This window comes from Gouania willdenowi, chromosome 19 (assembly GCF_900634775.1).
Source record: "Gouania willdenowi chromosome 19, fGouWil2.1, whole genome shotgun sequence".
Taxonomy (NCBI): Eukaryota; Metazoa; Chordata; class Actinopteri; order Blenniiformes; family Gobiesocidae; genus Gouania; species Gouania willdenowi.
The window spans coordinates 22,890,768-22,918,476 of NC_041062.1; the positions used below are offsets into that span (position 1 = coordinate 22,890,768).

Sequence of the window (27,709 nt, forward strand, 5' to 3'; positions counted from 1 at the left end):
TTTCAAAGCTAATGTTATTTGACGAGTGCTGAATGGCTCCTTTTCTTGTACAAAAATGTACAACTGCTCAATATGCCAGGCAGGAGAGGTTCCAATACCACAAAGAAATGATGGACAAGTTAATCTTTATCATGGTGAAGCTGCACGCCCATCACCAGACACCGACATAAGGAGCTCAGGAACATGGTCATAATAACACTCCATACGAAAATAAATAATTTATTTTCCAAAAAACATGATTATAATATACATTGCAGTAAAAAAAACAGTTAACCTAATGTAACTTTATTTTCTTAAATCAGTATAACCCAGTACGGGTACATATCAGTACGTAGCAGTTACCTACTGAGATTTTAAGAGGAACTCAGTACGATGTGAACTCAGACCGTGACACCGGTACTAAGAACATGTGCGTCATGTGACGTCTCTTGGCCAATCAGAGCTTCAAAACAAACTTTCGGCTGCTGTGTCAGGAAGTAACTGCATTTTCCGCTTCTCTCGGTCGGAGTTTACTTTACTCTACTCTTCTTTGTGTTTTTAACATTATAATAATATTATCTGAACAGCAGTGTGTGTGTGTGTGTGTGTGTGAATGGCGGCTCGGACTCCCGGAGTGTGTGAGCTGCTGGCGGAGGCTCGGTGTTTGTACGGAGAGGTGTTCGGGGGAGGGGCCCCGCAGGTGGCGGCCTGTGCCCCGGGGAGGGTGAACCTGATTGGGGAGCACACCGACTACAACCAGGGACTCGTCCTACCCATGGTAACGTTTCACAACGCTCCATCCTCACAGACACTGCTGCCAATTGAGCTTATTACATGATTATTACACATTGATAACTAGGGATGTAACGATTCACTCAACTCCCGATACGATTCGATTCATGATACTGGGTTCACGATACGATTCTCTCACGATTTATTTTACAAAATGGGACTGTAGACAAATTAGTAATAGAAAATACTGTACTATTTTCCTTTTATTTTTCATTGTCAAAAGAATTCATTGATAAACAATTCAAAACAATGCAATTTAACTAAAAATAAATCTTGAATGAAATAAATAAAGGAATAATACAAATGAAAATGAAGCCTATTCATCTAAATTCTGGTTCTATAATAAACAATGCAAAACTGCCTAATATTTCTTTTTTTAAAAAAAAAAAAAAAGTGCAACTGAAAATGTATTTTGTGCCTTAACAATTGGACTTTTAAAAAAAAAAAACGCTGAGGGCGCTGGTAACACAGTGGTCGGTTGGCATGCAGATATCTTGCAGTGAAGAAGAGAAGCTATGCTAGCAGACAGAGCTAATAGAAAAACGTGACTTTTACAGATATTCAAGTAATATTACAGATATTCTTTCGGTGCTAAAGGGGTAATTAATCATTTATTAACATATTTAAGAGTAGAAGGCAGCCAGAAAGAAAGTATTAGCAGACTCCGCCCGCCGCCTACACTTGTGGATAACGCCCTCTGCTGGTTAAAAAAGTACTGTGATTCAATTTTCAGAAAATCGATATCAACCGTGATACCTATGAATCGATTTTTAACTGCCTTACGATTAATCGTTACATCCCTATTGATAACACATACATTTTACCCATATTTGATATACTTTTTACACATATTTACAGAGTGTTTATAATGTAATCTTTTTAACTTAACATTCAATTGCTTGCTTCATAATCAGTGACATTTTAGCCCCCCGACCCTGTCTGATTTTATTTTTTTTTCATTCAAATCGACTTGTCTAAAGCTCGATTATTTGATTCAATGGCTACAAAAACGACTGGACATATTGTTTTTTTTTCATAGACATTAATGCACAAACATGGTTAAAAGTGACAATAATGGGTCATATACAACATTAGGTGGAAAAGTGGTGGAAAGGGTTTATAAGTGACAAAAATGTCTTAAACGTGGGAAAAATGTGCAGAAAAGTCATTTAAGTTTGATGGAGAAGTGGCAGAAATGGGAGTAAAGTAGCAATTTTATTTTTTTTAAATCTCTCTCTTCTTGCTCTCAATGAAGGCGGATGCTTTTTCCCTCACTCCCTCCTGCCCTTATCTGCCCTGCTTGTGCTTACTGCTCTTTTGTCTTGTACACGACTGGAAGGAGTGGAGGATTGTGTGCCTGTCTATCTTTTCTGTTGAAGATGCTGAAGACATCTACATAATTGGAGTTATGATAGGTATTCTGCTGATGGGAGCTGGCAGTTTTCTGATTTATGGCAAAGTTTGGATAAAGTTGTCAGCTGTTTTGGGAAGGCTGCCTGTCATGACTGATGCAGTGTACAGGGCTCTTAACACTTAGACTCATGCAATAAACAAACTCAAAGCAAGCAGGATGCAACCTTTGAGCTTCTACGTGGGATGGAATCTAACTTGGAAAAGTTTATAACCCAGCTGAAAAGTTAATGGCCATCATATTTCCCGCTTCTGTCCTCCCATGTCTATTCATGTTTCTTGAACGGGATGTAACTGAAACTGAATTGCCCTTCGGGATAAATTAATATTCTGAATCTGAATCTAACAAATGCCTTAAAAGGAGCAAACTATGGCAAGAAAAAGTGATGAAAATATGTTAAAATATGGCAAGTTAGGTGTAGTTGCAAAAATTGGCTCAAATTGTTAAAATAATCATATTTTCTTGAAGGCATCTGGCGGCATCCAATGTGGCCCACGGTAGAAATGAAGTTATTGTGTATGAAATCAGCATCTAATTCTGTTGTAGCTATTTCAGCCAGTGACGTGCGGTCAGGGTAGGCAAGGTAGGCAGTGCCTACCCAAGGGTGAATTGATATTTTGATTATTTGTTTTAATTATAATATAATTATAAATTATTTATTTTTCCATTTCCAATATCCTACAGTACCCATAACTTTGAAAGTGTCCGCATTTTGTGCATTTCATAGCCCAAATTACTAAACAGCGCTATTTCCTGGAACAGCTGCACAGTCTTTTTTTTTTTTCCACTCTGCTGTAAGGCAGAGGGAGGCCACGCCCCGTCCCAAAGTCACGTTGCTCCTCTGGCTCCGTTCTCATTGCATGGTTTTATGTGTTTGCGCATGCGCAGTGAGGTCCCCAAGATGACAACCATTTACTTGCAAAGGTAGCGTAGAGAGCTGCCTTTGCACTTAACGGCGCTATGCTAAATGCTATACGTAAGTTCACGGTACATTAGTGAATAGATGCCACGTGACCGCTGCTGCTACGTTCTCTAGCTAGTGGGCGAGATGACGCTACAGTGTGGATGACAGCGCCAGAGACAATAGAGAAACTTTTTTTTGAGGAAAAACGACAGCTTTTAAAAGATGGAGCCCAACACCTGAGTTACCAGACCTTCAGCAAAGGAAGGTCAAAACATTGTTGGTACTTTCTACAGTGAAAGGTAGGATTGGCTTTGTGGATGCTCCTCACTGAGGCTGTTCTGAGTTGTTGTCATTTTCTCTGTGTTTCCAACACAAACAACGGATGTGCTGCCGTGTCATGAGATATATCTTGTTGGGAGAGTATGGAGGCTATATTAAATAATTGTTTGTTTCTTTAATGGTGTTTATGATGTTGATTTTGTTAGATGGCTAAATGCTTGTTCATGTGGATCTTTTTGGGTTTTTTTCTTTCTTATTATTAATTTTATATTTTGCTAAGCGCATTGAGATGATTTTGTTGGAAATTGCTTCATACAAATACACTTGATTTGAATTGAATTAACACTTGCCAGCAGAAACATGAAATTGTCATTGGTGGTCTCGATTTGCAATGTGCCTACCAAACCCTAGTGGTCACGGCACATCACTGATTTCAGCCCATTCAATTACACAGAAACATAACATCTGCAGGGCTCACATATTTTCAAAAATTTAATAAAATAAAACATTTCCAAAAAAACTCAAGAAAATTTGAAGTGAAGACCCTGAAGTATCCTAATAACCCATTTGTTAGTCTAAAGCTCTGTGTACAGGAGCACAGGAACACTATATAAATAGTGTAAAACAAACTCCCTTTTCTTATTTTCTTCACTGCTTATGAATGAAAAGCAGTGTGAGTGAGTGAAACCTGTTGAAAAGGTGTAAAGAAGAGTTGTTTGTGCTTTCTGACTCAGGCGTTGCCTCTGGTGACTGTGGTGGTGGGAAGTCAGAACCCAGGGATGGATGTCACCGTGGTAACGGCGAGAAAGGATGCTGACAAGCCTCATAGGGTAGACTTTAGCTTGCCCAGTAACGGAGCCTCGCTGCCACCGGGGTCACCCCAATGGGCCAACTATGTGAAGGGTGTGATCCAGCATTATAGAGGTAACACAAACCAAGTGGGACAGCGACGGAATGACTTTATGACTGAGTTTGTGATTCAGGTCGACCTCTTCAAGGCTTTAAGGCAGTCATAGCCAGCAGTGTCCCTCTGGGGGGGGGTCTCTCCAGCTCTGCTTCTTTAGAAGTGGCCTTCTACACCTTCCTACAACAACTCATACCAGGTCAGTGTGAGCTTTTGTAATTTTTTTAAACTGCATTATATTCATACATTGTTTAATCGTTTCATCAATATTGTTCCACAATACCAGAGCACAAATAGAAATACACAAAATTTTTGAATTGGCCCAAGCCAGGGTTGGGGTCAATTACATTTTTCAGTTACAATTACACTTTCAATTACCCATATTCAATTACAATTCGATTATGATTACAGTTATAAATTTTTTTCAATTACAATTAAATTACAATATTTTTATCCTCAGAAAGTCAATTACAATTACATTCTCAATTACTAAAAGTCAATTACAGTTAATCACAATTACTGAGCCTGAAATAAATAACCTATTATAAATTAACCTTCCTCTTGTGTTAGCTTTCTCTTAGCATCTCAGGTCATAAATCAGCTGTAAAATACACTAAAAACAAATATCTATCATCTAATATATTTCTTGTCTATTGATTACCTTGTTAGGCTTCCTAATAAATCAAAATATAAGTTTTAATGTTTTTGGTGTGGGCGTCTGAGCCTTTTTTATGTCAGTCAGTAATTATATTTTGTTGATTGTAACATGGTTCCCCAGTTTTGCGTTCAATCAAAATTAAATTTTTTTTTAGCATTTTCATGGCAATTACAATTACAAAGTCAATTACCTAAACTCAATCACAATTGAATTACAATTACAACAGCAACAGAATTTTTTTAATTACAATTTAAATTATAATATGCTATAATTGTAATTAATTATCAATTATGCAATTACAATTATAATTGACTCCAACCCTGGTCCAAGCAGAATACTGTTTCAAGTTTAGTTTCCCTCTAAAATTATATCCTCCCTGTCTCTTTTTTTTTTTTTAACATTTTTTGTATGTTTACATGTAGCAGTTTAATTTTTGCTTCATACATTATCTATGCAGTCTTAAATTCTACCAGATCCCCAAACTTTAAGGTGTGTGACATTAAAAATGGTATATTGATGTATTCATAGTATCCTACATTGTTTACTATATGAATGGCACTTTTTTGTAGTGTGTTAAGTGATTGTAGGTAGTTTTATAGATATTAAAACCCTTAAACCAAAGATTTAACACAGCGGGGAAATTATGTGAGTTTTTGATGTTGATTTGTATAATATTCAGGGGGGTTTTGTCGTCATCTTGTATTTTTGATGTAAATTGGTGTATTTTTCTGTGATTTTGTGTGTTTTTGGAGTCATTTTGTGTATTTACTTTGGAGGGCACACAAAATTAAAACCGAGGGCCACATGTGGCCCCTGTCTACCTTAAACAGTGCTGCCATATGTCCCACTGTATTTACTGATTAGTTCCTAAACTCTGGTTCCCAAAGAGAAACTTGTCACATTGACTGGGTGTGTATTGTGTTGATATGCAGTGCTGACATCTCGTTCTCCACTGACCTGTAATTTTACTCTCATTTTCACTTGTGATTTTTTTTGCTTTTTCTTAATTTCAATGCACTATATGTTTTCAGTCCTTGTTTTCTATAGGCTACAGATCTGTGAGCTAATGGCTAACACTAACTTGTGTGTTTACCACAGATGATGGAGATCAGGTGTCCAAGGCTGTAGCATGTCAGCAGGCGGAGCACACGCATGCTGGAGTACCCTGTGGTATTATGGATCAGTTTGTGTCGGTTCTAGGCCAGGAGGGCCATGCCTTGCTCATTGACTGCAGGTAACGTATCTATCAGGTTTGAGGACACACTTTTTTCTTTGTAACAGTCTCAGCTCATTAAAGAGTGAAATCTGCTTGGCTCAGGTCTTTGGAAGCCACCCCTGTTCCTCTGGCTGACCCTAACCTTGTCATCCTGATCACTAACTCCAATGTGAAGCACTCTCTAGCTGGAAGCGAGTATCCGTTGAGACGTAGACAGTGTGAGGAGGCTGCCTCCATCCTGCAGAGAGACAGTCTGAGGGACGCTACCATGGACCAGCTGCGGGGTACGGAAGTATAACCCTCACTTTGTGTTGCTCTGCTGTCTTAAAAGCTCTCCAGGAAAAGCATTGATACATTGATCACCTTATATCACATTATAATCACCTTCCTAAGATTGTATTGGTCTCCTTTTTGAACCTTCATAGATTACACACACATACTCTGAATGTCTGCTAGCGTCTTACTAGAGCACACACACCAGGCCATTATGTCCGAAGAAGGGAAAGTCGACAAATCTGCAAGCTCTGCCTTTTTGCACTGCTGTGAGTCACAAAATAAACACAGAGCTCTATAACAAGAGCCTACGTGAAACTACATGCCGAGCTGAATCAACTGATATAGAGGTCGGGTATGTTACTTACCAAAACAAGGCCACAAAATCAGAAAACACACAATGGAAAAAGTCAGCAATAAAGACAAATTGTGTCTTACCTTTGCTGTTTTTTTTTTTCAAAAGTAGCTCCAATGTGCATAAAACTCCATATTTTGATAAAGACAAATTATGTAGTGAGACAGATACTACCATTACACACGTCTAAGCACTTCTCAGTCGAGAAATTTGTCCAATGAGTGCTTAGTGCTTGTGTGTAAAATGATAGGTCTCTTCTTTACCCTGCTCTGATTGGCCAGGGCTAAAGCCCACCCCATTAGTGTTTGGCATCACCAATTTCTACAGATTCTCAGCTTTGCAACGCTGTGTCAATCATTCTGATTGGTCAAAGTATTGCTGAACCAGACACATGGGTAACAGAACCAAAGAGTGGAACCTAAATTAATTTTGCGCATGGCACTGCAGAGACTTGAATAAAAATATGTTTACAGTATTTCAAGCCAAATTGCAACATCGTGTGGTCACCCTAGTGGTCAAACATAAGACTAACAATGATTGTAATCAATTTGACTGGCATATTACAGTTAAACCACAGTTGTGGCACAGTGGGCTTCCACCTGAACTTTTTTGTACAAAACAGTGTATCTTTGGACTATTGTTTATTATTATCACCAAACGTGCTCCAGTTGATGTTCATACATTTGTTCAATTATTCCTGCTTTTATTGACTGTTAATGATAAATTACTTCATATTTGATGTAAATGGCTAGTTTTTTTGAGAGGATTACAGATTTTCTTTAAAAAAGAACTCAAACAAAAAAACACTAAAAGGACTTTTTAGAACGATTTTATACCTTGGGGCATAAACTACGGCAAGCCGCCATTTTGGTCGGTATGTGGGTAAAATGGGACAGAGGTGAAAAGAAAGTTCTCAGACGCACCGTCAGATGTTTCTGATACAGGATAAACCTGAGCCCACATTGTCACACCTTCACAGGTAAACTCAGCATTTAGGGAAGTTGTAGGTCTGCAACAGAGCGCGGGCACAGCTAACCTCCTCCGCAGGTTGGTGAAGCGTGCAGCGCGTCAAACGGTTTTCAACACTGCAGTCTGTTACAGACACACAGACACTGCTGTGTGTCAGGCTATATGGATCATGTGTTCATGCCACCGTGCGCCAAGTTTGTCTGATTGTATTCACATTTTACGGTAAGTATTAGTAAATGCATTAATTTTAACTTAGAGCCTTAATATTAACAGTTAAATACATGACCTGCTGGTTCACTGTTCACATCATTAACACAGGCTGCTGCATAGTAACTATCCATTCACTGATGTCACGGCCAAGAGGTGGAACAGTGTAAAGTTTATATGCAGCAAACGTAAATTATGAATAATTTCATATAAAGGAAATGCATACTAAGGTCCTGGGTTCTCGTCTTACAGTATGTGTCGGTGGGTTAGCTTAGCATGCTTTAGTAGAGCACCGTCACCGTGTTTGTGGGAACTTTGAATGGATCTGACGGAGGAACTTAGATTGGTTCACTTTGTTGGGTGGGTGTCTGGTCTTACCTAAGTAGTGGTTCGTAATGTGTTGCTGCTCGTCACAGCTTCAGGTAGACTGACACTCAACAATGTTCAGCTCCATCCACAGCTTGAAAACACGGGGATGACGTAACCGACAATTGTCAACAAATGCATTTGTCGGTGACTAATTCTGTTATCAATTTTTGTCGACAATGTCGACTAATCATTGCACCCTTAGTTGCCGAGAACAAACAGGGAGACGTGATTGGTTTAAAAAAAAAAAATTAAATGTTTTTTTTTTTTTATTTGTCAAAGTTTTTACAGGTTTACAGCTGCTACAGATGACAGATTTTCTTAGTTTCTTTTTCAGAGCACAGAAGATCTTAATTTCTGTCAGGACATGAAGACATTTTTAACCAAAAACTTAAAATGTGTATCTGGAGAAAATTACCTACCCTACCTTTAAGCCTGATTTTTCATTCATCCTGTTTCAGAGGCAAAGGGCAGAATGGATGAAGTCATCTATAAGAGGGCTCGCCACGTGATTGAGGAGATTCAAAGAACCGTGCAGGCTGTTGACGCGCTGAGAAAAGGAGCCTACAAAGAGTTTGGCAAACTGATGGTGGAGAGCCACAACTCGCTAAGGTGGAGAAAAGTCAGCTGACAGGTGTTAGTGAGGATGGCGTGCAGGTGTCTAACGGGTGTCTCTGTGTCAGGGATCTGTACCAGGTGAGCTGCAGAGAGCTGGACCAGCTAGTGTCTGCTGTCCTGGAGGTGGACGGAGTGTTTGGTAGTCGGATGACTGGTGGAGGATTTGGTGGATGCACGGTGACCTTACTGCAAGCTCACGCTGTGGACAGGGCCATCCTCCACATACAGGTGAACACTCAAACATGCACTAATATACACATGCATACATTATTGGAAAAGCACTAACAAAGGTGTGATAGACAGAGTCATTCCAAGAGTGAGTTGATCTGTCCCTTTTGTTTTTAAAATATGTGTTCCTTAAAAATACGTTCTAGTAATGTAACAACATTGTGTAAAGGGAAAAAAAAGTTCCTATTTCACCGTTCAAAGATAAAGTTGAAACCCTGAGTGTTGTATGTGAAGTCATCCAGGTCCATGCATATGTGGGAAACTTGTATTTGATGCTCAGATTGTATTGATTTTAAAACTTTCTGCATCCACCCAGAGAAGCCAAAAGCTCCCTAAACATTGTTCTGTCTGTTTAAAGCCTGTATGTGATTTTTGGTAATTGTGAAGCATATGGATAAAGTTTGCAGATCACAAGAAAAGTTGAAGGAAGGTGGTATTTGCAGAACAATAGCACCCTTAATGCACATGCTCCATAATCTAATCTGATATTTACAATAGGGACAATGTTACTCAAATGTACTCCTATGTTATCTTAAGTTTGCTGATATTTAATACAACAATGTATTGGTACTTTTACTGGCTTTCCTTGATTTTTGTTGTATTTCTGAAGCCACTCTTTATAATATAACATCAGGCCCAAGATTTTTATGACAGTTCTTGTAGTTTTCAACTTGAGAACAAAGTTATTTTATTTTTTTAGAAATAAAGAGGGAAATTTTCTTCATGATCCAGACCAGAACACGGTGCTTTCCTTAACTGTAAATTTTTTTTAACATTATCTTGGTAGCTCTCACTACATTGAACTGTAATGGATTTTTGAACACTAATTTTATTGAGTTGCTTCTACAGTTCTGTAACATTGGCCAACATGCACTCTTTCAATTTGCACCTGGTGTGGAAATGATTTCTGATCAGGTTTTTTGGTTCTGGATCCAGAAACTTTCCTCAAAGGAGCATACTGTAGGGCAGGATTTGTGAAAAAATATTCAATTTAAGTCTTTTAATGCTGATGGATGATGAAGCGTTCTAAACCAAAAAGAATGAGCCTACACACATTTCTCCCTATTGAGTTGAACAGACTATGTGATGAATTTTGTTCTACAATTCTGAAGCCGAATTTCCCATGCAGTTCTGCAGATGTGACGTCAAATGATGCTGATGTGCGTTCTCAACAGCTTCTTAGGGCCCGAGCACAACCTATTGTAATGCACCTTGTTTTTATTATTATATTTACGGCCAAATTATTGTGTTTTTGAGGGCCTAAACACGTTAAAAAAACTCACGAAAATTTGAACGCATATTAGGATTGGCGAAAAATGGTTTGAGGGAATTAGACATGACTCAATGGCATCCCCTTGAAAATTGTATTTGCTTCCAGCTGGCACTAATGACATCATCACTGTGAAACTTCTGCAAATTTCTGACATCATAACTCTCTACAGTGCGCCACTTTCTGACATGCGAGGGCCCAGCGTTCATCGCTGCGAGCAAGTCCCTTAACCCCCATCTGCTCCTCAGGCGTCTGCAGTTGGCAGCCCACTGCTACCCCTTGGGGAAAATGGGTAAAAATGCAGAGAAGAATTTCACTACGGTGATCAATAAAAGGTTAATAATGATATTATTATTATTAAATAATGTAGAAAACTAAATAAACTACAAATTTTGTTTAATAAACTTTAAAACCTAATGTGTTTTTTCCCCCCTAATTTAATGTGGCTGCTCAGTCAGTTCCTGTAATTTTGCTCTTATCAGTCCATTGAAAACATCATCTAGCAGGTCTGAGCTCCTGAGAATCACTGTCACGCACACTCAAGATGTGAACATTGTTCCATCATTGCGTAAAATGCGGCAGCTGATCGGCTGATTCTGGCCTGAAGCTCTTTACCATCAACGCAACACGAGAGTTTGAGTCAAAACATGTAGAAAAAGACACAGAAGTTTGGTGTAGCGGTGCGCGCAAAGCATCCTCTGCACCGCAGCGGACACACGCACCAGACTCCACACGCACTGCCTCATGTTCAGCTGTTTCTGTCCCACACACACACACTTTACTGTGCATTTTCTCATTCAGTGGCTATTAATATTGCCTATTGTTTTATTTAAAATATTTTCTTATACTAGAAAGGTTAAATGGAGCCTTTTTTTCATCAGCTATGAAGCCATGATCTCTGTGCGCATTTGCAGCTGAATGTGGGTTATACTATTTTCGGCACAGAAAACAGTTACCGCAAATCGCAATTGCAATGCGGCTACTGCATCAATTTATTTGCATTTTTGGCCCCTAATGAGATCCGCCTACATTACATATTCATCAGAGAGAAACCCACTAAATGGATTATGGGCACTGTCAAGTACTCTCTTAACTGTCCCGTACTTGATAGGACTAGAGATCCACTCAGAAGACGTTTGACAGGAATTTACTCTGACATCAGGTTTCTTTCCTGCATTTCTTTTATTCATTGTAGCAGGTAGCAATGCCTTCAGTCTTTAGTCAGTCTTTAGGTAAAAAACCTTAAACACAAACAGCAATTAATTGATGTAATTACAGAAAACTGTAGAACATTTTTATAATTACTCAGTTAACAAAAATTGGCATACTTTTACTGTCAAACACATTGTAATCAAAATAATTCTTAAATAATTTGAGTTCACATTGTAAATAAAAAAATACATTTAAACATGATTCATTCATTCTTAAATTAAATATATATATTTTTTTTATTTTAACCATATGGTTTATATTTTACTCTAATATGTAATATACAAAATTTTTAAACTTCACTTCTGTATTTTCAAGCACTTAAATGACATCAAAATAATGTTTTAATCTAATCCACAACAAAAGCAGTATGTACTCGGTCACATTTGAGAAATACAGAGCAACATTGTTGTACACATTTAAGACTGTGAATGGAGCGCATCTGCGGAGCAACAAGGTCTTACCGGCAGTGTCTTCTCTTAGTCAGTTTGTAGTAGGGAAAGTCCTCTAAACATGCAGAGCATGCTGTTCACATGCTCTCTGATCCTTGCTGCTGCAGAGAGCATTCCAAGCACTCAGATGCTCTGCTGATTGTCCAAACGTGCGCACCTGCTGAGCCACTCAGGTGTGCAGCAGAGGAGGAGGCAGAGCTCACCAACAGCACGCCCATTGTTTGACCCAACAGGCACGTTGTGATGTACTGAACACATGCAGTCTTGATTCCCTGGGGTTTGTACCCCTTTTTAGCGCGTGGAGTGATGTTTGCACATGTTTTAATACCACTAAACCTTTAGTGAATCTTCCCCATATGACCTAACACAACCACCAGTTCTAAATATTTTTCCAAACCCCTCGGATCCAGTTGGGCTGCAGTCGGTTATCCATCCTCTAGTCACAGCATCATCTGCTCTGCTATGAAGAGTTCACTGTGGAGTTTTATTTCTTGATCCTGCCCTATTCTCTTTTAACATTTAACAGTTTTACATACAGAAATATGCCTTCTTAACACTTGAAGTTGGATCTCCATTTTCTGTTTATTTTTATCTTTACTAAGAGGCATTAAAAACACAACAAGCACAAATGTGCAACATGTTGTATATAGACAGTAATTGTGATGTCACCAGTTCTCTCTAAGGAAAGGCAAACTAGTCTCTGCTTTAAACCCATCCCGAGGAGCAGTTGGCAGCGACTCCCTAAAGCAGTGGTTCTTAAAGGGATCCTCCACTGTTTTTACAATTTTTTTAAAACTTGAATGTAATAATAAATAAAATAAATGTATTTCATTGCAATAACAAAACATGCTTTGCTGTCTCATAATGATTGCACTTATTGTAGTGTTGACCTTTGACAGCATGTGCAGACAAGTGGAGAAAAAAAAATAGATAAATAAAACTTGAATGTAAACTTAAGCTCTGTGTGCATGCAATTAAAGGCATAATCCTACTGCTACTGATTCACTACTGATTCTAATGAGCAGCAGTGAATCCTGGTTGCCTTTATTTACACACACACGGAGCTCTTCCTTTCTCCTTATTGGCATCTACGAAACTGCAGTGTGGGAACTGTCGCCCCCTATCGCCACAGATTTTTTTTAAAGCTGGGGTACTCAAATTATTTTCTTTAATTAAAAAAAAAAATATTCTTATTAGCATCATATAGTGTATCATAAAAGTAATAATTTCTGAAAAAAATCATACGTCTGCATGCTGTCTGTGCCTTATAATTAAGTATTTTAGTTGATTAAACCCTGGAAGACAAAATCTTGGTGGTCACCCCCTCCAGCTCCAATCATTGGATTTAGGGAAAAGAGGGGCGAGTAGAGCCCACGAAGGAGCCTCCTCATTGGCTGCTGCGATATATAGTGAAGCGCGTGCACGGTGCAAACTTGTTTTCAGTCATGGACTAACTTTAGATGTGAAAGTGGCTGTTTTCCTTCTTGACAGATAATCTAATGTTCCAATTTTCCTATATTTTGTGTGCATCCTTTTGCGTAGCAACGTGTTTTATCAATAGTGCACGTTCAGCTCTCGTGCGCGATTTTGTGCACTTCCAGAAAGGAGGAGAATGGGAGGGATTATCAGAGTGGGGGATAGGATTTACAGTTTGAATTCAGCCATGCCCCTCTGTCATGGTTCAAGATTCAAGCAGTGCAGCTTTAATTTATCATCTCTCAGTAAACAAAAGAAGTTTGCGTTGACTTTTTTAAAGTTTTACTGATTGTTAGAGCAACCCACAGCAGCAACAAGTTGTCATTTTGATTGAAAAAGCTGCTAAATAATCCTAAATGCTTCACCTCCTATAGAAGTCAATGAACTAAAAGGGGCTAATCACATCACGAATGACATCATTTCAACATTGTGGCGCACAGGGTAAAGTAGTCCCAGTTTTAAAAGTTCATAAAACAAATATGGTGCAAAATAATAATGTACTGTTAGGCATAGATCTTCTAATAAAGACATTCCAAAGGTTTTAGGCCACATTAAATTAATGCAGGGGGAGCAATGCGATTCATGAAATCTGGAACTGTTTGCGGTGATAGGAGTTTTTAGTACCAGAAAATAGTACAACATTTTTATTTTCGCTCCCATGCACTCATGTTCACCCTCCATGTTCATCACAACACGTACAAAACGCTCATTTAAATAGGGGCAGTCTGCACCAGTTCTGCACATGCACTAATCACTGCTGCAATCTTAGTGAATTTTGCACAGCAGGTGAGGAAACTGAGTCACTGAAGGATTTAGGGAAGCAACTGAATTACCACCCTTTATTTCAGATCTTGGTGAATCTGCCTCTGAATACATTATTTCATTACAACAGCAATAATTATTAAAAAATACTATGAGAGAAGAGGGACAATTTAAATAGAAGAACAGTTTGAAAACAGTAGCAAATATTTTTACACACACGCACACATCTCTACATATACTGCACATCTGTCCTCGACTCTCCCAGGGCATCGTTTAACATCACATCCCATGTTTTGCTCTTTATGAGCAAATTGTTTTACTGTGGGCTAAAGTATGATGATCATGTGATTAAAATATCTCTTATTGTTTAAATGTGATTTGAAGGGCCATTTCACACAAAAAGTGTTATATATTTGATAATGAAAAGCATTGTCTTTCACTCCAAAAGTGTCCTGGATGATAAAAGCTAAATTTAGCGTTGAACCATTAAACAAACAAGTGTTTTAAATGGGGTGTTTTTTAGCAGTGGGTTACCAGTTTCCATTTATGATTAAATGGATTAAAAAACACAAAACCTATTTTTAATTTACTGGGATTGTTTTTCTTCCACTGAGTTTTACTGTAATACATTTGTTTTATACAGTGAAAGGTGGAGGGATTGCTAACACTTAGCAGTGGGACAAGGACAATACACTGAGTTAATGATACCATTTAAAATGCTGTATTGGTGTTAAGGTATCAATACCACATTTTTAAACGGGAATTTTTATTTATTCATTATCACATCAAATACATTTTTGTTTGAGTTTATATTCCAGGTTCTAAATGAAAATATAGATCTAAATAAAATAATAAAAAAATGAATAATATTTTCTTTTTAAAGTGCAAAAACTTAGTGCCACACAGCTAATATATGCAACATGCTTCTACCGCACTGCACTTTACCAGATAAAGAGCAACAACGGAGGGTAGAGAGAGGGTCAGCATGTGAGAAAAACCTAACCAGGCTTTATATGACAAAAAATAAACACTTTGACATCTATTACGGTTCGGTGTTGGTGTGGACCCAAAGGCAGAGAGAGAAGGAGGAAGGATCAAAGCATAATGTTCCTGGAACCAGTCCATGTTTTATTCTTCAAAGCAAACAAAACAAAACTTAAGTCCAAAAGGGGAGCAGGAACAGGGCGCAAGACCAGCCACAGCAGGGAGACAACGAACCTGACAACATCACACAATGATCCCACAGTCATACTGTGTCCAAGCACTCAGCTAAATAGTGAGGGAAGCTTAATTGGGAATGGCCCACACCTGGGTGAAAACATGAGGGAGCTAATCAGGCACCAACCAAGCACACAGACATCACTGGGGGGTGGAGCCACAAGTAGGAATACCTGAAACACAGACAAGAGTTAAACATGACTAGACTCAAAACCAAATAAACAAAGACACAGAATAACTAAAAGAGGACCTTAAGGCTAAATAACAAACAGAACATGACAACATCTTTGGAATGAAATGTAAAAATAAATGAATTAATAGCTCTCTTTAAATCAAAATGGATAAATATGAAAACAAATGAGTGTTCGACATGAAGGTATCGGTAGCATACATACTTTTTTTGTAATTGAAGTTGTTATTGACTTTTAAAACATTTATGAAACAGGAACAAAAGACAACACAACATTAACATAAAGGCTGATGCACCCACCCCCTATCCCCAAGGTAACAGCATATAAAAGGTTACAGTAAAAATAAATCTGAAAAACAAATATCAGCAATTAGCTGGGACGATTAAGAAATGTGGAAAATGTAAAACACAAAACAATATCACTACAAGCAACACAGAGGCTTTACACAACACTTCTATCAGCTTTAACAGCTTTAGTCCCAAAAGCCATCCCAATCAGTGTCTCTGTCTTCTTTCAACTTGTTAAGCATGACCTCATACGACGCTGTGTCCGCCATTGATTTGATCCAGTTGTTTAACTGAGGGCACACAGTGCTCTTCCAGTATCATAGAATGATCGTGGACGCAGTCACAAGGCCGACCATTATGACTGATAAGACTCCTCTAGAGACATTCGGCATTTGAGATCTGTCTCTCAAAAGACACAATTCTGGAGTCTGAGGGACTTCAGTCCCAGACCAGGCACTTAGAACCTCCAAGACTTCAGTCCAAAAAGGTGTAGAAGATTCCCAAAGGCAGTGTAAATATGTCCCCACCTCATTTTTACATTTCCAACACAAATTGTCTGCCATTAGTTTATTCTGTGCAGTCTGATAGTATCTATGTAACAGCTTGTACTGTATGAATTTACTTCTGGCCTCCTTTACATATTTGCCACTATCTGATAGAATTGCTAACCATTTCTCATTTGTATACTCTGTCTTCAGATACCTCTTCCAAAAAAGTTTAATGTTAGACGATTCACCACTCAAACTATAATTGAACAAGTTATAAAACTTAGAAGCCGTGTGGCATCCACGTGGCATCCCAATTTAATCTAAAATATAATTTTCGACCGTGTCCCTAAATTTAGAAGTCACACAATATCTTATCTATAAATATTTCCAAAAATGTTTTCTGCCTTCCAAATTATATGTCCGGGTTAGGTCCACGTAGAACATAAATTGTCCTAAATTATCCCCGATAGTACAAATGCCACGCGAATGCCCCTGTTTTCATTACTGAAATTGCCTTTCTAATTTCTGCCTCTGTTATTGGTGCTGCCAAACATTCTGCAAGTTCTTGAGATAATCTAGGGAGATTGAGTTTGGAGAAGAATACCTCACACGCTCTCTGGTTGTAGCATATCTACTTTACCTTTAGTTTGGTTTCTTTTATTCATGGATTGTGTTTTCATGAAATCAAAGATGCTTCTGATAAATAAAAAAAATGTTGCAGAAAATAGTGGTTTTTACATGTGGTGATAAAAGTTTCAGTCATCCTGCCTTTTTTGAAAATGATTCAATTCTATAAACACTGAATCACGTTTCTTAATTTTTTTAACAAATAACAGCACTAAGTAATAGTATAAGAATAATACTTTAAACATAGCCTGTTTTTCTGCTAATGTACACTGAACAAAAATATAAACGCAACACTTTTGTTTTTGCTCTCATTTTTCATGAGCTGAACTCAAATATCTAAAACATTTTCTATAAGCACATAAGACATATTTCTCTCAAATATTGTTCACTAATCTTTCTAAATCTGTGCAGGGATGTCCAGAAGCGTAGGCGGCGGGCGGAATCGCCTACTACTCTCTTTCTGGCTGCCCTCTACTCTTAAACATGTTCATAAATGATTCCTTACATCTTTAGCAGCAAAAGAATATCTGTACTATTACGTGAATATCTGAAAAAGTCACGTTTTTCTATTACCTCTGTCTGTTAACGCATAGCATCTCTTTTTCACTGCGCAGAATAGCTGCATCCCAACCAAACACTGGGTTGCCAGCGCCCTCTGCTGGCCGAAACAAATATCTGGCGGCTGCAACTGAAGGAAATCAATCATTCTCTCTAAACATTTCCCCAAAATTATAATAAATATTAACATTCACAACATTACTGAATTCAACTAAATTAAATAAATATTATCTTTAATTAATATTCTACAAAGAAAAGAGTCGCTGGTAAGAATAATTCACAGACCAAATTTGAAAACAGTAGATATTGAAGGAGTTTTTAATTATTTTCTATGGAATTGAATATGTGTTTTTTTAAATTATTCATGATCAATATCATCATGAACCATTAATTAAAAGTGCTGTGACCAGGGTACTGAGTACAAAAATCATAAATATATTAGTAATATGTGCTTGTGTTAGATATATTGTGAATATTAATGTGAAATATTACAACTAAATATATTACCAAAACCAACTACAAGCAAACTACACAAAAATGATGTTATAATCAGCAGATATGTTACAGTGCCAGACAGCGTTCTACAGAGGACTACTAAGTGACCAAGCTACCCATACTACTGGTATACTATAAGTTGGTACATTTTCAACTGGAAAGATGTAAACTGATAATGATGCTCAATTCTTTGTCATCATTATCATGGATACCAGATTTCAACTTGTAAATGCATCATGCAAACAAAAACTAGGTGAGAAAATACATCATGCTAAGAAAAGTGCTACATAATAGACAGAAGAAAAGCCACTATTACACTAATATAATGCACCAAAAGCCATCATAAAGCATAATTTTTGCAAAATTTTCTGATATGTCTCACTATGGGATGCATCCTTCATCTGCAGCCCTCAGAAGCAATTTCTCAACGTGAACGTGGACAGACACTCTCCATTCAAACACCTCTTTTCTCTCTCAGCTTATCTCGCATTTTTACTATCAGCTCAACAGTCCAAAGACGGATATTTTTAGCTTCCAGTCGACGGACGCTGATAGGACTGACGCATTTGCTTGGACCACACCAGGTTGAGAAGAAGCCAGTGCTTACCGTGCCTTCGTTCGGTCAAGTTCTGTCCTCTGTTCATCACCGCTCCAAGGTATTGAACCACCAAGCCCGGGCTCCGGCTGATGGCTCTGTTCCGACGTTATGCTCCGGCGCACGTTGGCCTTCCTTGCAGCGCTCTCACTCAGGTGACTGCCCCGCTCCAAGCACCAAGGTCCGGAGCTTTCCAGATGTCAGCACACCAGCTGTCATCTCGGGGCCAGCAACTGCCCTCAATGCCTCCGGCGCTCCTGTGCACATTGGCCCTCCTCGCGCTCACGCTCCAGTGAACAGCCCAGCTCCACACTCCATACCATTAAGGATGTCCTTTGATGCTCCAGTACACATTGGCCCGCATCCCTGCTAGCACCTGCTAGCCGCCACGTGGAAGCTTCAGGCTAACCCACCTGTTCTCCTTGCCTGTGTCAGCGCAGAAATTGAGGCCAAGGCTCCTTTCACTGAAGGGACGGGATGCGCTGGGACTCGCCTCTGTCAATGCGGGAATAAAATCTCCAGCTAAGACAAGCACCAGGTCTGCTCGAGCTGTCTGGGGCTGGAACATGCCCGACTCGCTGTTGAATCCTCCAGCTAATGTTGGCACTGCGCAGTGTTTAACACGAAGAGCCTGAGAGGCTGGCGCCTCAGGCAAGCCTGTCCTACCTTCCTCCTCACGGCATCCCCGCCACAGTGGGAGAAGAGGAAATGGTTCACATGGACACCACGGCTGCTCATGGTTCCCAGCTGGAGTTGGCTGACATCTCCCCATACAAGGAGGATGTACTTGTGATAGACTGCGGGGAGAATGACGGAGACTCCTCTGACCTCCTCTGATTCTCATCTTCATCATCCTCACCCGATATGAGGTCATATTCCCCCCTTTGGCCCTGATACCCCCACTCTGTCCAGGGTGAAAGAGCACTGCCATACACTGATCCTGGTGGCTCCACTTTTGCCTGCCATGCACTGGCATGGGGAGATTTACCAGTTGCTGCGTGCTTTGTCCTGGCAGCTTCTGCTCCGCAGGGACCTGCTGTCACAGGTGAGGGGCACAATTTTCTACCAGCACCTGGAGCGCCTGGTGCTGTGGGCTTGGCCACTGAGAGGCTCAAGCTGTCAGCCGTGGGACTCTCACAGAGTGTGATTTCCACTAGACAGAGGGCTCGAGCTTCCTCCACTAGATCTCCGTATGATTCTGGTTCTGGAGGGCCTGAAATTTGACTCTCTGAAGGCTGTTTTGTTACTGGCTCTGGCGTCAGGTCAGTGAGTCAGTGAAATCTATGCGCTCTCGGTGCACCCGTCATGCGATCATTTCTTCCCGGCCGATGTGAGGATCATTTTGAAGCCCAAGGTGCCGAAGGTGATGGGCTCATGTTCTCCCATTGACCTGTTGACCTTCTCTGTCTCACATGAGAAGCTTCAAATGTGTGAAGCTACCCACCACCCTGTTATGATGCCTCTCCATTCCCCAATGGAGAGGCACTTCCTTTTCCCTTGAGTGAATGTTTGTGTTTAGTGAATGTATGAAGTGCTATTAAAAAAGGTTGATGGAGGGGAGTGGTGCTCCACATCCAACCTATGTGTATATATGTGTATGTGGTGCATTAGCTCCAGAGTGTTTTAAGCATCACTAAATGACTTCTTTAATAATGATGACATGGTTTCATGAGAGTGCTTCTGCAGCTTAAGAAAAGCCTGCTGCTTAAACCTGGTTGGGAGCAGGTTTGACCCACAGCCTGTGTTACTATGGTAACCAAGGTGTTTTCTCGTTGATGAAACTGCTGTTACAGTTAGAACCCGGCTTAAAGGAGCCGCACTCTCAGGTTAAACCTGGACTTAACCCGGAGCTGGGTTTGATGAAATACCCCCCTGGTCTCAGCAGTTATTTTGTGTTTGCTGGTGTTTAGCTACTGCATCAACCAACTGAGTTCTAGAGAAGTGTCCTCTCCTTTGGTTGGAAATTGATGTTTTTTCTGGATTTATTGTTGGATTTCAGCCAAAAGCATCAGAGACAATTGATAATTTGTACTGTGGATGAAAGCACTTTTTTGTCCTCTGGCTGCCACTTTAAGGCTCAGATGGCTTTGTGTGTGTGTGTGTGTGTGTGTGTGTGTGTGTGTGTGTGTGTGTGTGTGTGTGTGTGTGTGTGTGTGTGTGTGTGTGTGTGTGTGTGTGTGTGTGTGTGTGTGTGTGTGTGTGTGTGTGTGTGTGTGTGTGTGTGTGTGTGTGTGAGAGCTTCTTGGAGACGGAGACAGAAGTTGGTAGTTATTAGCATGCTGGGCTGGTCAGTTTCGCCTTTCTGCATGAACACAGTCCAACAGGGCAATTCTTACAGACAGTACATCATACATCAACACGGAATAAACCTCAATCATGGAAAACACCTGTGCGCATTAGAAAGGCACGTTTGCTGTAAAGCAACAGCATTAGGAAAAGTGAGGAGCAGTTTTTCAGATGATTAAAACTGGTTTTGTAAACCTTCCCTTTTGGAAGTCTGGCAGAGCTCCCTGCATCTCTAACTTGGCCGTATCCGGGTGACTGCTATGGCTTGCTGACTGTCAAAGAACTGGAGTCTTTCTCAGAAACAAAAGAAACACTTCAGTCTTTTACATCCATCCACTTCCAACAATCCTGATCAGAGCAGAAGGATCCTTGCCCTCTTCCTAACACCAGCACAGAAAGCTTTGCAGGAACTATACATATGTACTGTGGCCTCCCAAGATGCTGAACCTTGACTCTAAAGATGACAACAGCAATATGAGCTCTCCTCAGGACCCGGTATCCTTAAATGTTGGTGGAGATATTTACACAACAACCCTGGACACTCTGACCCGGTGCCGTGACTCGATGCTTGGAGCCATGTTCACCGGACAAATCCCTGTGCTCCGGGACAAAAGAGGAAACGTCTTCATTGATCGTGATGGCAAAGTGTTCAGGTACATTCTCAATTTCCTGCGTACCAGCTGTCTGGACTTGCCAGATGAGTTCTCCGAATTGGCCTTGCTGCGAAGAGAGGCAGATTTCTTTCAGATACGCCCTCTACTGGAGGAGATTCGCTGCTATGAGTCCACTCTGCCTCTGAGCTGTAAAGGAGAGCCTTTGGGAGCCATGATTACAGTGAACATGGACTCCAAGGTATGTTGCTATACTAACAAAGTCCACCTAATATATCAAGGAAAAGTTTGTGTAAGGAGGACTATTGTGTTCCAGAAAATATTCAAATAGATCCTCCCCTCTTGAAGCTGCCTGGGACTATATTATTTCAACAGATAAAGAAATAGTCTAGGCCTCGTTAATTAAGAAATTGAAAATTAATTTACTGACAAATAAATGTAAACATTACAGCTGAATATCACGGAGTATCGTAACATTCAAAATGATGTCAAACAATTCATTTTCTTTCTTCACTGGCAAAGAAACGCAAGAAAACATTGTAAGAATGCGAACACTTCTCAAAGAAATGTTCTGCTTCGGTGCCGTCTTTTATTTTTCTGTACACAGGGCTCAAAATCTAACAATGCAATCCGCAAAACCTTTATGAAGTTCAAGTCACATGACTATTTGACGACAAAAGTTGCAGATAGAGCCTCGTGTTTAGAGGGCATGCTTAGGTCATTCAGATTTCTACAACCTCAAGGATGTAAGAAAGGTAATGTACAACTTTTTAAAGGACCGTTTGCGCAAGCACTTGAGTAACCACTTCAGTCTCGATCTGAGTTAACATCTATGAAGTATATTAGCAGTATGAAAGATGTTTACGGTTAATGCATTTATTTATTTTTTTTAAATGATTCACAGATTATTGAACTAGTAATGATCATGCATTTTCTAATTGTTATGGGTTTAAATGTTCCTTTAGCATCTGAAAGTGTCCTAAAGTATGTAAGTTATGTTGATGGGAGTGTCTAAAGTGATTGCTGTAATAGACGGATCAGGAATGGTGAGAAGAGAAGGAAAGTTTAAAAAAAGGGTTATTTATTTTCAATTTTGTTATATTAATTTAATGTCTAAACCCAAACTGACAATTTGAGAGTTGAATTGCGTTCAGAAAATAGTGCCAGAGTTATTTTTGTCTTATCGTACATAATTTTTTTTATTTTTGCTTGATTTTTAACCTTAGGCACAATAGTTTAGATGTTATGTTTTCTAGAGAAGGAAAAGTTTAAATAAACATTTGGATTGAATTCAAGAATATTGACTGGTCAGACAGGATTGTAACCATTAGGTGCCGTTGTAATTTTCCAAACCCTCCGAACTGGTTTGTACTGTTTATACACTCTGTGTAGAAGTGGGCTATTCTGCTGTCAGACATGGAAAAGTACCTGGTCTGTGTTTGTGTACATTCTGCCGACTGCTTGGTCAGCTTATTATCTCTCTCCTTCCAGGTGCGTGTTCTCCACTTTAACTTGCGCCATGGGCCTGAAAACTATGAGCTTCGAACATGCTCAATTCAAACCTTCACAGTCGACTTCTTTTGTACCTGGAGGGCTTTTTTAGCCCTACTGTGTGAGCGCTTCTCTTATATGACATCTCAGGGTCTCATTAGTCCCCATCCCAGCAACCCCAGACAAAACAGGCTAAGACTGGAGTGGGTGCCTCGTCCAGACCAACTCCCACCTGACCAGTACAACAAGCAGCGCTATCAGGGGCTGATGGTGTGTTACCCTCAGAATGGCTCAGGAAACATGCAGCAGAGTGCTTGTGAGATCACAGACATGCAGAGCTTTGTTGAGGAGCTCCTAAGGATGTGTCTCGCTGAAGGTTTCCGGGTGGATCAGGTTAGCCCCAACTCTGTGGAACTGCTCAACTGCACTGCCCTTCGCCTGGTCAAAAACTGAACTCTCCCCTGTAAAGATGGCCCAGCACATAAATTGTTTCTTGTCCTGCTAAATGTTTTTCTTCTTATGTAATCTTCAGGTGTGATGCGAGGCTTCAATTACATACTGTTGGTTACTAGTGGAAATGTCCATAACAAATGTTTGTTATTCAAAAACATCTTCTTCTATCTCGTCGACTCTTAAAGGATTAGAGTCTGTTTTGGTTTAGTTCCAAGAGTTTATCAAACCAGAGTAAATGAGCGAATGTCCCAACAAATTGTTCTTACCAATTTGTCACATGAAATGTAAATATGAAAATGTGTTTTGCTCAGAAGCAGGTCGTGCCTCAAAGCGGTTTATTTGTATGCATTCTTTGTTTTATTCCTTGTCATTCTCTCTCACTTCTTTGTACGGTACTAACATCAAACACAAAAGCTTCAAACTACTGCAGACTGCCATACTTCTGTGGCCTGTGACTGACTTACGACCAAAGTGGAATTGACAGAAAACAAAAAGTTTAATTTTAGTCTGGAGGAAATGTTGGGGTGTGGAAGATGACAAAAAGCACAATAGAAAACATTGCATGTACTTCCTTCTTCCTCCCTCGCGCCACTTCCTTCCTCACAGTGTGTGATGGAAAGCTAGTGGAGGCCTGCATCACCTGATTATAAACATTTGAACATCCTGATGCACATCACAGGTTGAGGAGTCGCCTCACAGATATCAGAGTTAGGCTCTGAAAGGTGTCTGAGGTTTACTATTGTTTGAAGACGTATGTTTTCTTTCCCTATCTCGACAGGAACATTACAGTGGGACTGCGACTTTCTACATCACCACTCCATCGGAGGGAGCTCGAGCGCTCGCTCTGTCCTGACTTCTTCAGTGTGTGCCTTCATAGTTTAACTGTGGAATCTTTTGTCTTACACAGTCTTCATATACCTTTTTTCTGATTGAAAATCTCACTTAAGATTTTTTACCTGTAATGATGATGTTCTTGTTTACAATGAAAATATCTTAACATTTTGTTTACACTATGTTTAAAATATGAAAAACAACTTACTACTCACTAAACGTTAAATCTATGCCACAGGACATGTAATAAATGGAAATAATGCTTGGTTATCTGCATTTTTCTTTGTGTTACTTGGGCTGCAGTTCTTTGTAATGTTGTGGTTAACCATGTTAAGGACATCTAGAATTTTTCCAGTCCTCTAGACCAGTGACTCTCAACTAGTGGGTTGGAACCCAAAAGTGGGCCACGGACCTGTACTGCGTGGGTCGAGGACAGCTGGCTAAAAAATAAATACTTAATGTCTCTCTTGTTGGACTCGTCTTATTTTGAAAGAAACTTTTCTTTTGACAGACATGCTGTGAAATGCATGTTGCACAGGAAAATATATAGATTTATGTTTTAAAAAGATTATATGTTTTCAACAGTTATTTTTGAAAAACTAAATTTGGTTGGTTGAATTCTAAAAAAAAAAAAAGTGCATCACTATTTGATGACCATGGCAAAATGTGGGTTCCAGGATGAGACCAGTTGAGAAGACCTGCTCTACACCCCAGTCCTGCATGTAACTTGTTATCTGGCTTTTCAATATTTGAAGGTTCTGGATGAGACCTTGAAAGTGGATCAAAATTGCTGACTGCCAGAAGGTTTTTGCATCAATGTTCTTGATTTAAATCAGAACTTTCCGAATTGAGAGCTTGACTTATTTATGGCCATCATCAACAGTCACTGTTAAAATGAGCTTTTCTTTTTTGGTTTTTCTTTGGCCTTACCGTTATGGGTTATGTTCAAACTCTGAGTTTGTTTGGGCTCAAATGAGCTTGTGTACATAACTAACCTAAGATTTATATACTCAGAGGTGATTGACCCATTTCATACCAGCTGTAATGGAATCAGATACCCAGAGTTTCCCATCGCAGGGTATGTTGACCCAGAGTTTATGGACAGATTTTGAGTTTGTTGAACCTCCTTTCTGGAATACCTCATGGTTGTCGGTGACTCGTGGGGACTTTAAAACGGGAATTCTGCTGGAAAAAGGTTAACTCTGTAACTTTGAGCTATACTCGTCTATAGCGACCATAAGTTTCCCTGAATAAAGGTTACATTCATGAGAGAATTATTAATCAGTATAGCCTGATTCATTAAGAACATGATAGTGAAATATAAGACATCAGGCAGAGGATTCAGGTGCAATTTACCTTTTTCACAATTGAATAATTTCATCAGTGACTGATTTCTTCATACAATAATTATTCATAATAAAAAGAGATTACACCAAACAAAGCTTCAAGAACTAGTCACTAGTATTTATCATATGGTGTTAAAACAATGGCAATAAATATTCTTTGATCCTTAGTTCCCAAACCAAGAACGCGAGTGGTGAGTGATACACATCAGCACCAGCTGTTACTGCCACAGCTTTGCTCTTTGTTGCAGGCTACTGTGAAGGATAAAGCAGTGTGTGAATGTTGAAGCCAGAAATGACAAGACTTGAATAGATGTTTCAAATGCCTACATGTTTCTAAAAGTCACATCGATCATTCATCTAGTTTTGATCTCAGTCTTATGGTTTTAGCACTTCATTACAAGGCTAACACACTGACACAAACATTCACTCCTCACCCTTCACTTTACACAAGGGGTGTGAAACTCAAAACAAAAAAATCAACAAAGAAGACAGAATTACCAAGACGAAGACAACAAGTTGACCAGCTGTCAGAACAACAAAAAGTTAAATGAAGGAGGCCTGGCCGGAAAAATACATCAAACAGTCAATGTCACAGTTGAAACTAACAAGCAAAGAGGCAGCTCTGACTGTGCACCTGAAGTGATACACCTGAGATAAAGTGTTTGGAGAATCAACAAGATGGATCTCACCAAACCACTAAAGGTCAACTCAGTGGCAGGCACTACAATGTGGACAGATCTGCTAAAGCTGAAAAATTAGGGACAAAGAATGCCGAGACATTTAGACATAGAGCCAGAGACAAGACCAAGACCACATATATATACAGTATATAACACAACATTGACATGTCACATATTTTTATTTTTTTCTCCAACTTCTGAAAAACATTGTCCTAAATTGCTTCACTAAAACTAGGCTGGATTTCTATGTACAGGTTCCTTTCAAAATTGGTTCCAAAGTCTCAAGAAAGTGTTTAAAATGATGGTTTTCCACTAGATGGGTGGGGTCCCAAAGATGTTTGCTATCAGAAGACATGATATGGTATTTACATAAGCCAAACCCAACATCCATTTATCTATTTTCTATACCTCACATCAGTGTTGTGGAGGTTGGCTGATGCCTATCTCAAGGTTACAATAGGTGTAAGGTGTGTACACTCAGGACAGATCCAACACATGTACAGACACACACTACTGTATTTCACTACCAGAGCCAACTTGTGTGTGTGTGTGTGTGTGTGTTCATGCATACAGATTTTCTTAAAGTGAAGTCTGTCAATTTTTGTCCCAGTAGTTATTAATAGTCAAATGAGATGGGGTAATACATGATAAATGGAAAATTATTAATTAACTATTATTGCTATTAGTACGTATATCACCTACACTGTTGCCGCTACCACTCTACTAGCCAACCGACAGTGCCAGCCCGGAAGGATCACAACCCCCACCCCAGGTTTCAAGGCCCCACTCCCGAGCACCGTCACTCCAAACAACCCCCCGCGAACGACCATAGAAAACAAACCCTTCAGGCACCCCCACCACCAGCCAACAGCCCCACGCCCCGGGACCTGAGCACGGCCCATTTTGGAAAACTGACCCCACTCAAACCCTCAATGGCAAGGTTTGGACAGAGCCAACACCCCCCGGCAAAGTGCACCCAGAACTAGAGACGGGGACCCACCCACCACTGGCAGGGAACAGCCATCAGGCCCCTCCCAAATTATCCCCCACAAAATTTCACACGAGGATTCTGAGTAACATAATGTAAAGGAAGCCTTTTGGTCAAGGGTGCGCCAGCGCATCTTGGCCTAGAAGACTGGTGGTTTCCCTTAGGGAAAACCAAAGGGGACAGTGGGTTGATTCCTACAGGGTAAAGAGATTGACTCCTGCTTTGCCGAAAACACC

At 39.8% G+C, this 27,709-nt stretch overlaps 1 protein-coding gene across 1 annotated transcript; it reads left to right on the forward strand.

Annotated features, from left to right (window-relative positions):
• The first annotated feature begins 458 nt into the window (after positions 1-458).
• On the forward strand, positions 459-24,930 carry galk1 (galactokinase 1). Its single transcript, XM_028475452.1, has 8 exons — positions 459-757; positions 4,100-4,289; positions 4,349-4,468; positions 6,026-6,161; positions 6,246-6,427; positions 8,775-8,925; positions 8,997-9,159; positions 24,407-24,930. The coding sequence occupies exons 1-8, from the start codon at positions 593-595 to the stop codon at positions 24,479-24,481; spliced, it is 1,182 nt and encodes a 393-aa protein (XP_028331253.1). The 5' UTR covers positions 459-592; the 3' UTR covers positions 24,482-24,930.
• The last annotated feature ends 2,779 nt before the right edge of the window (positions 24,931-27,709 follow it).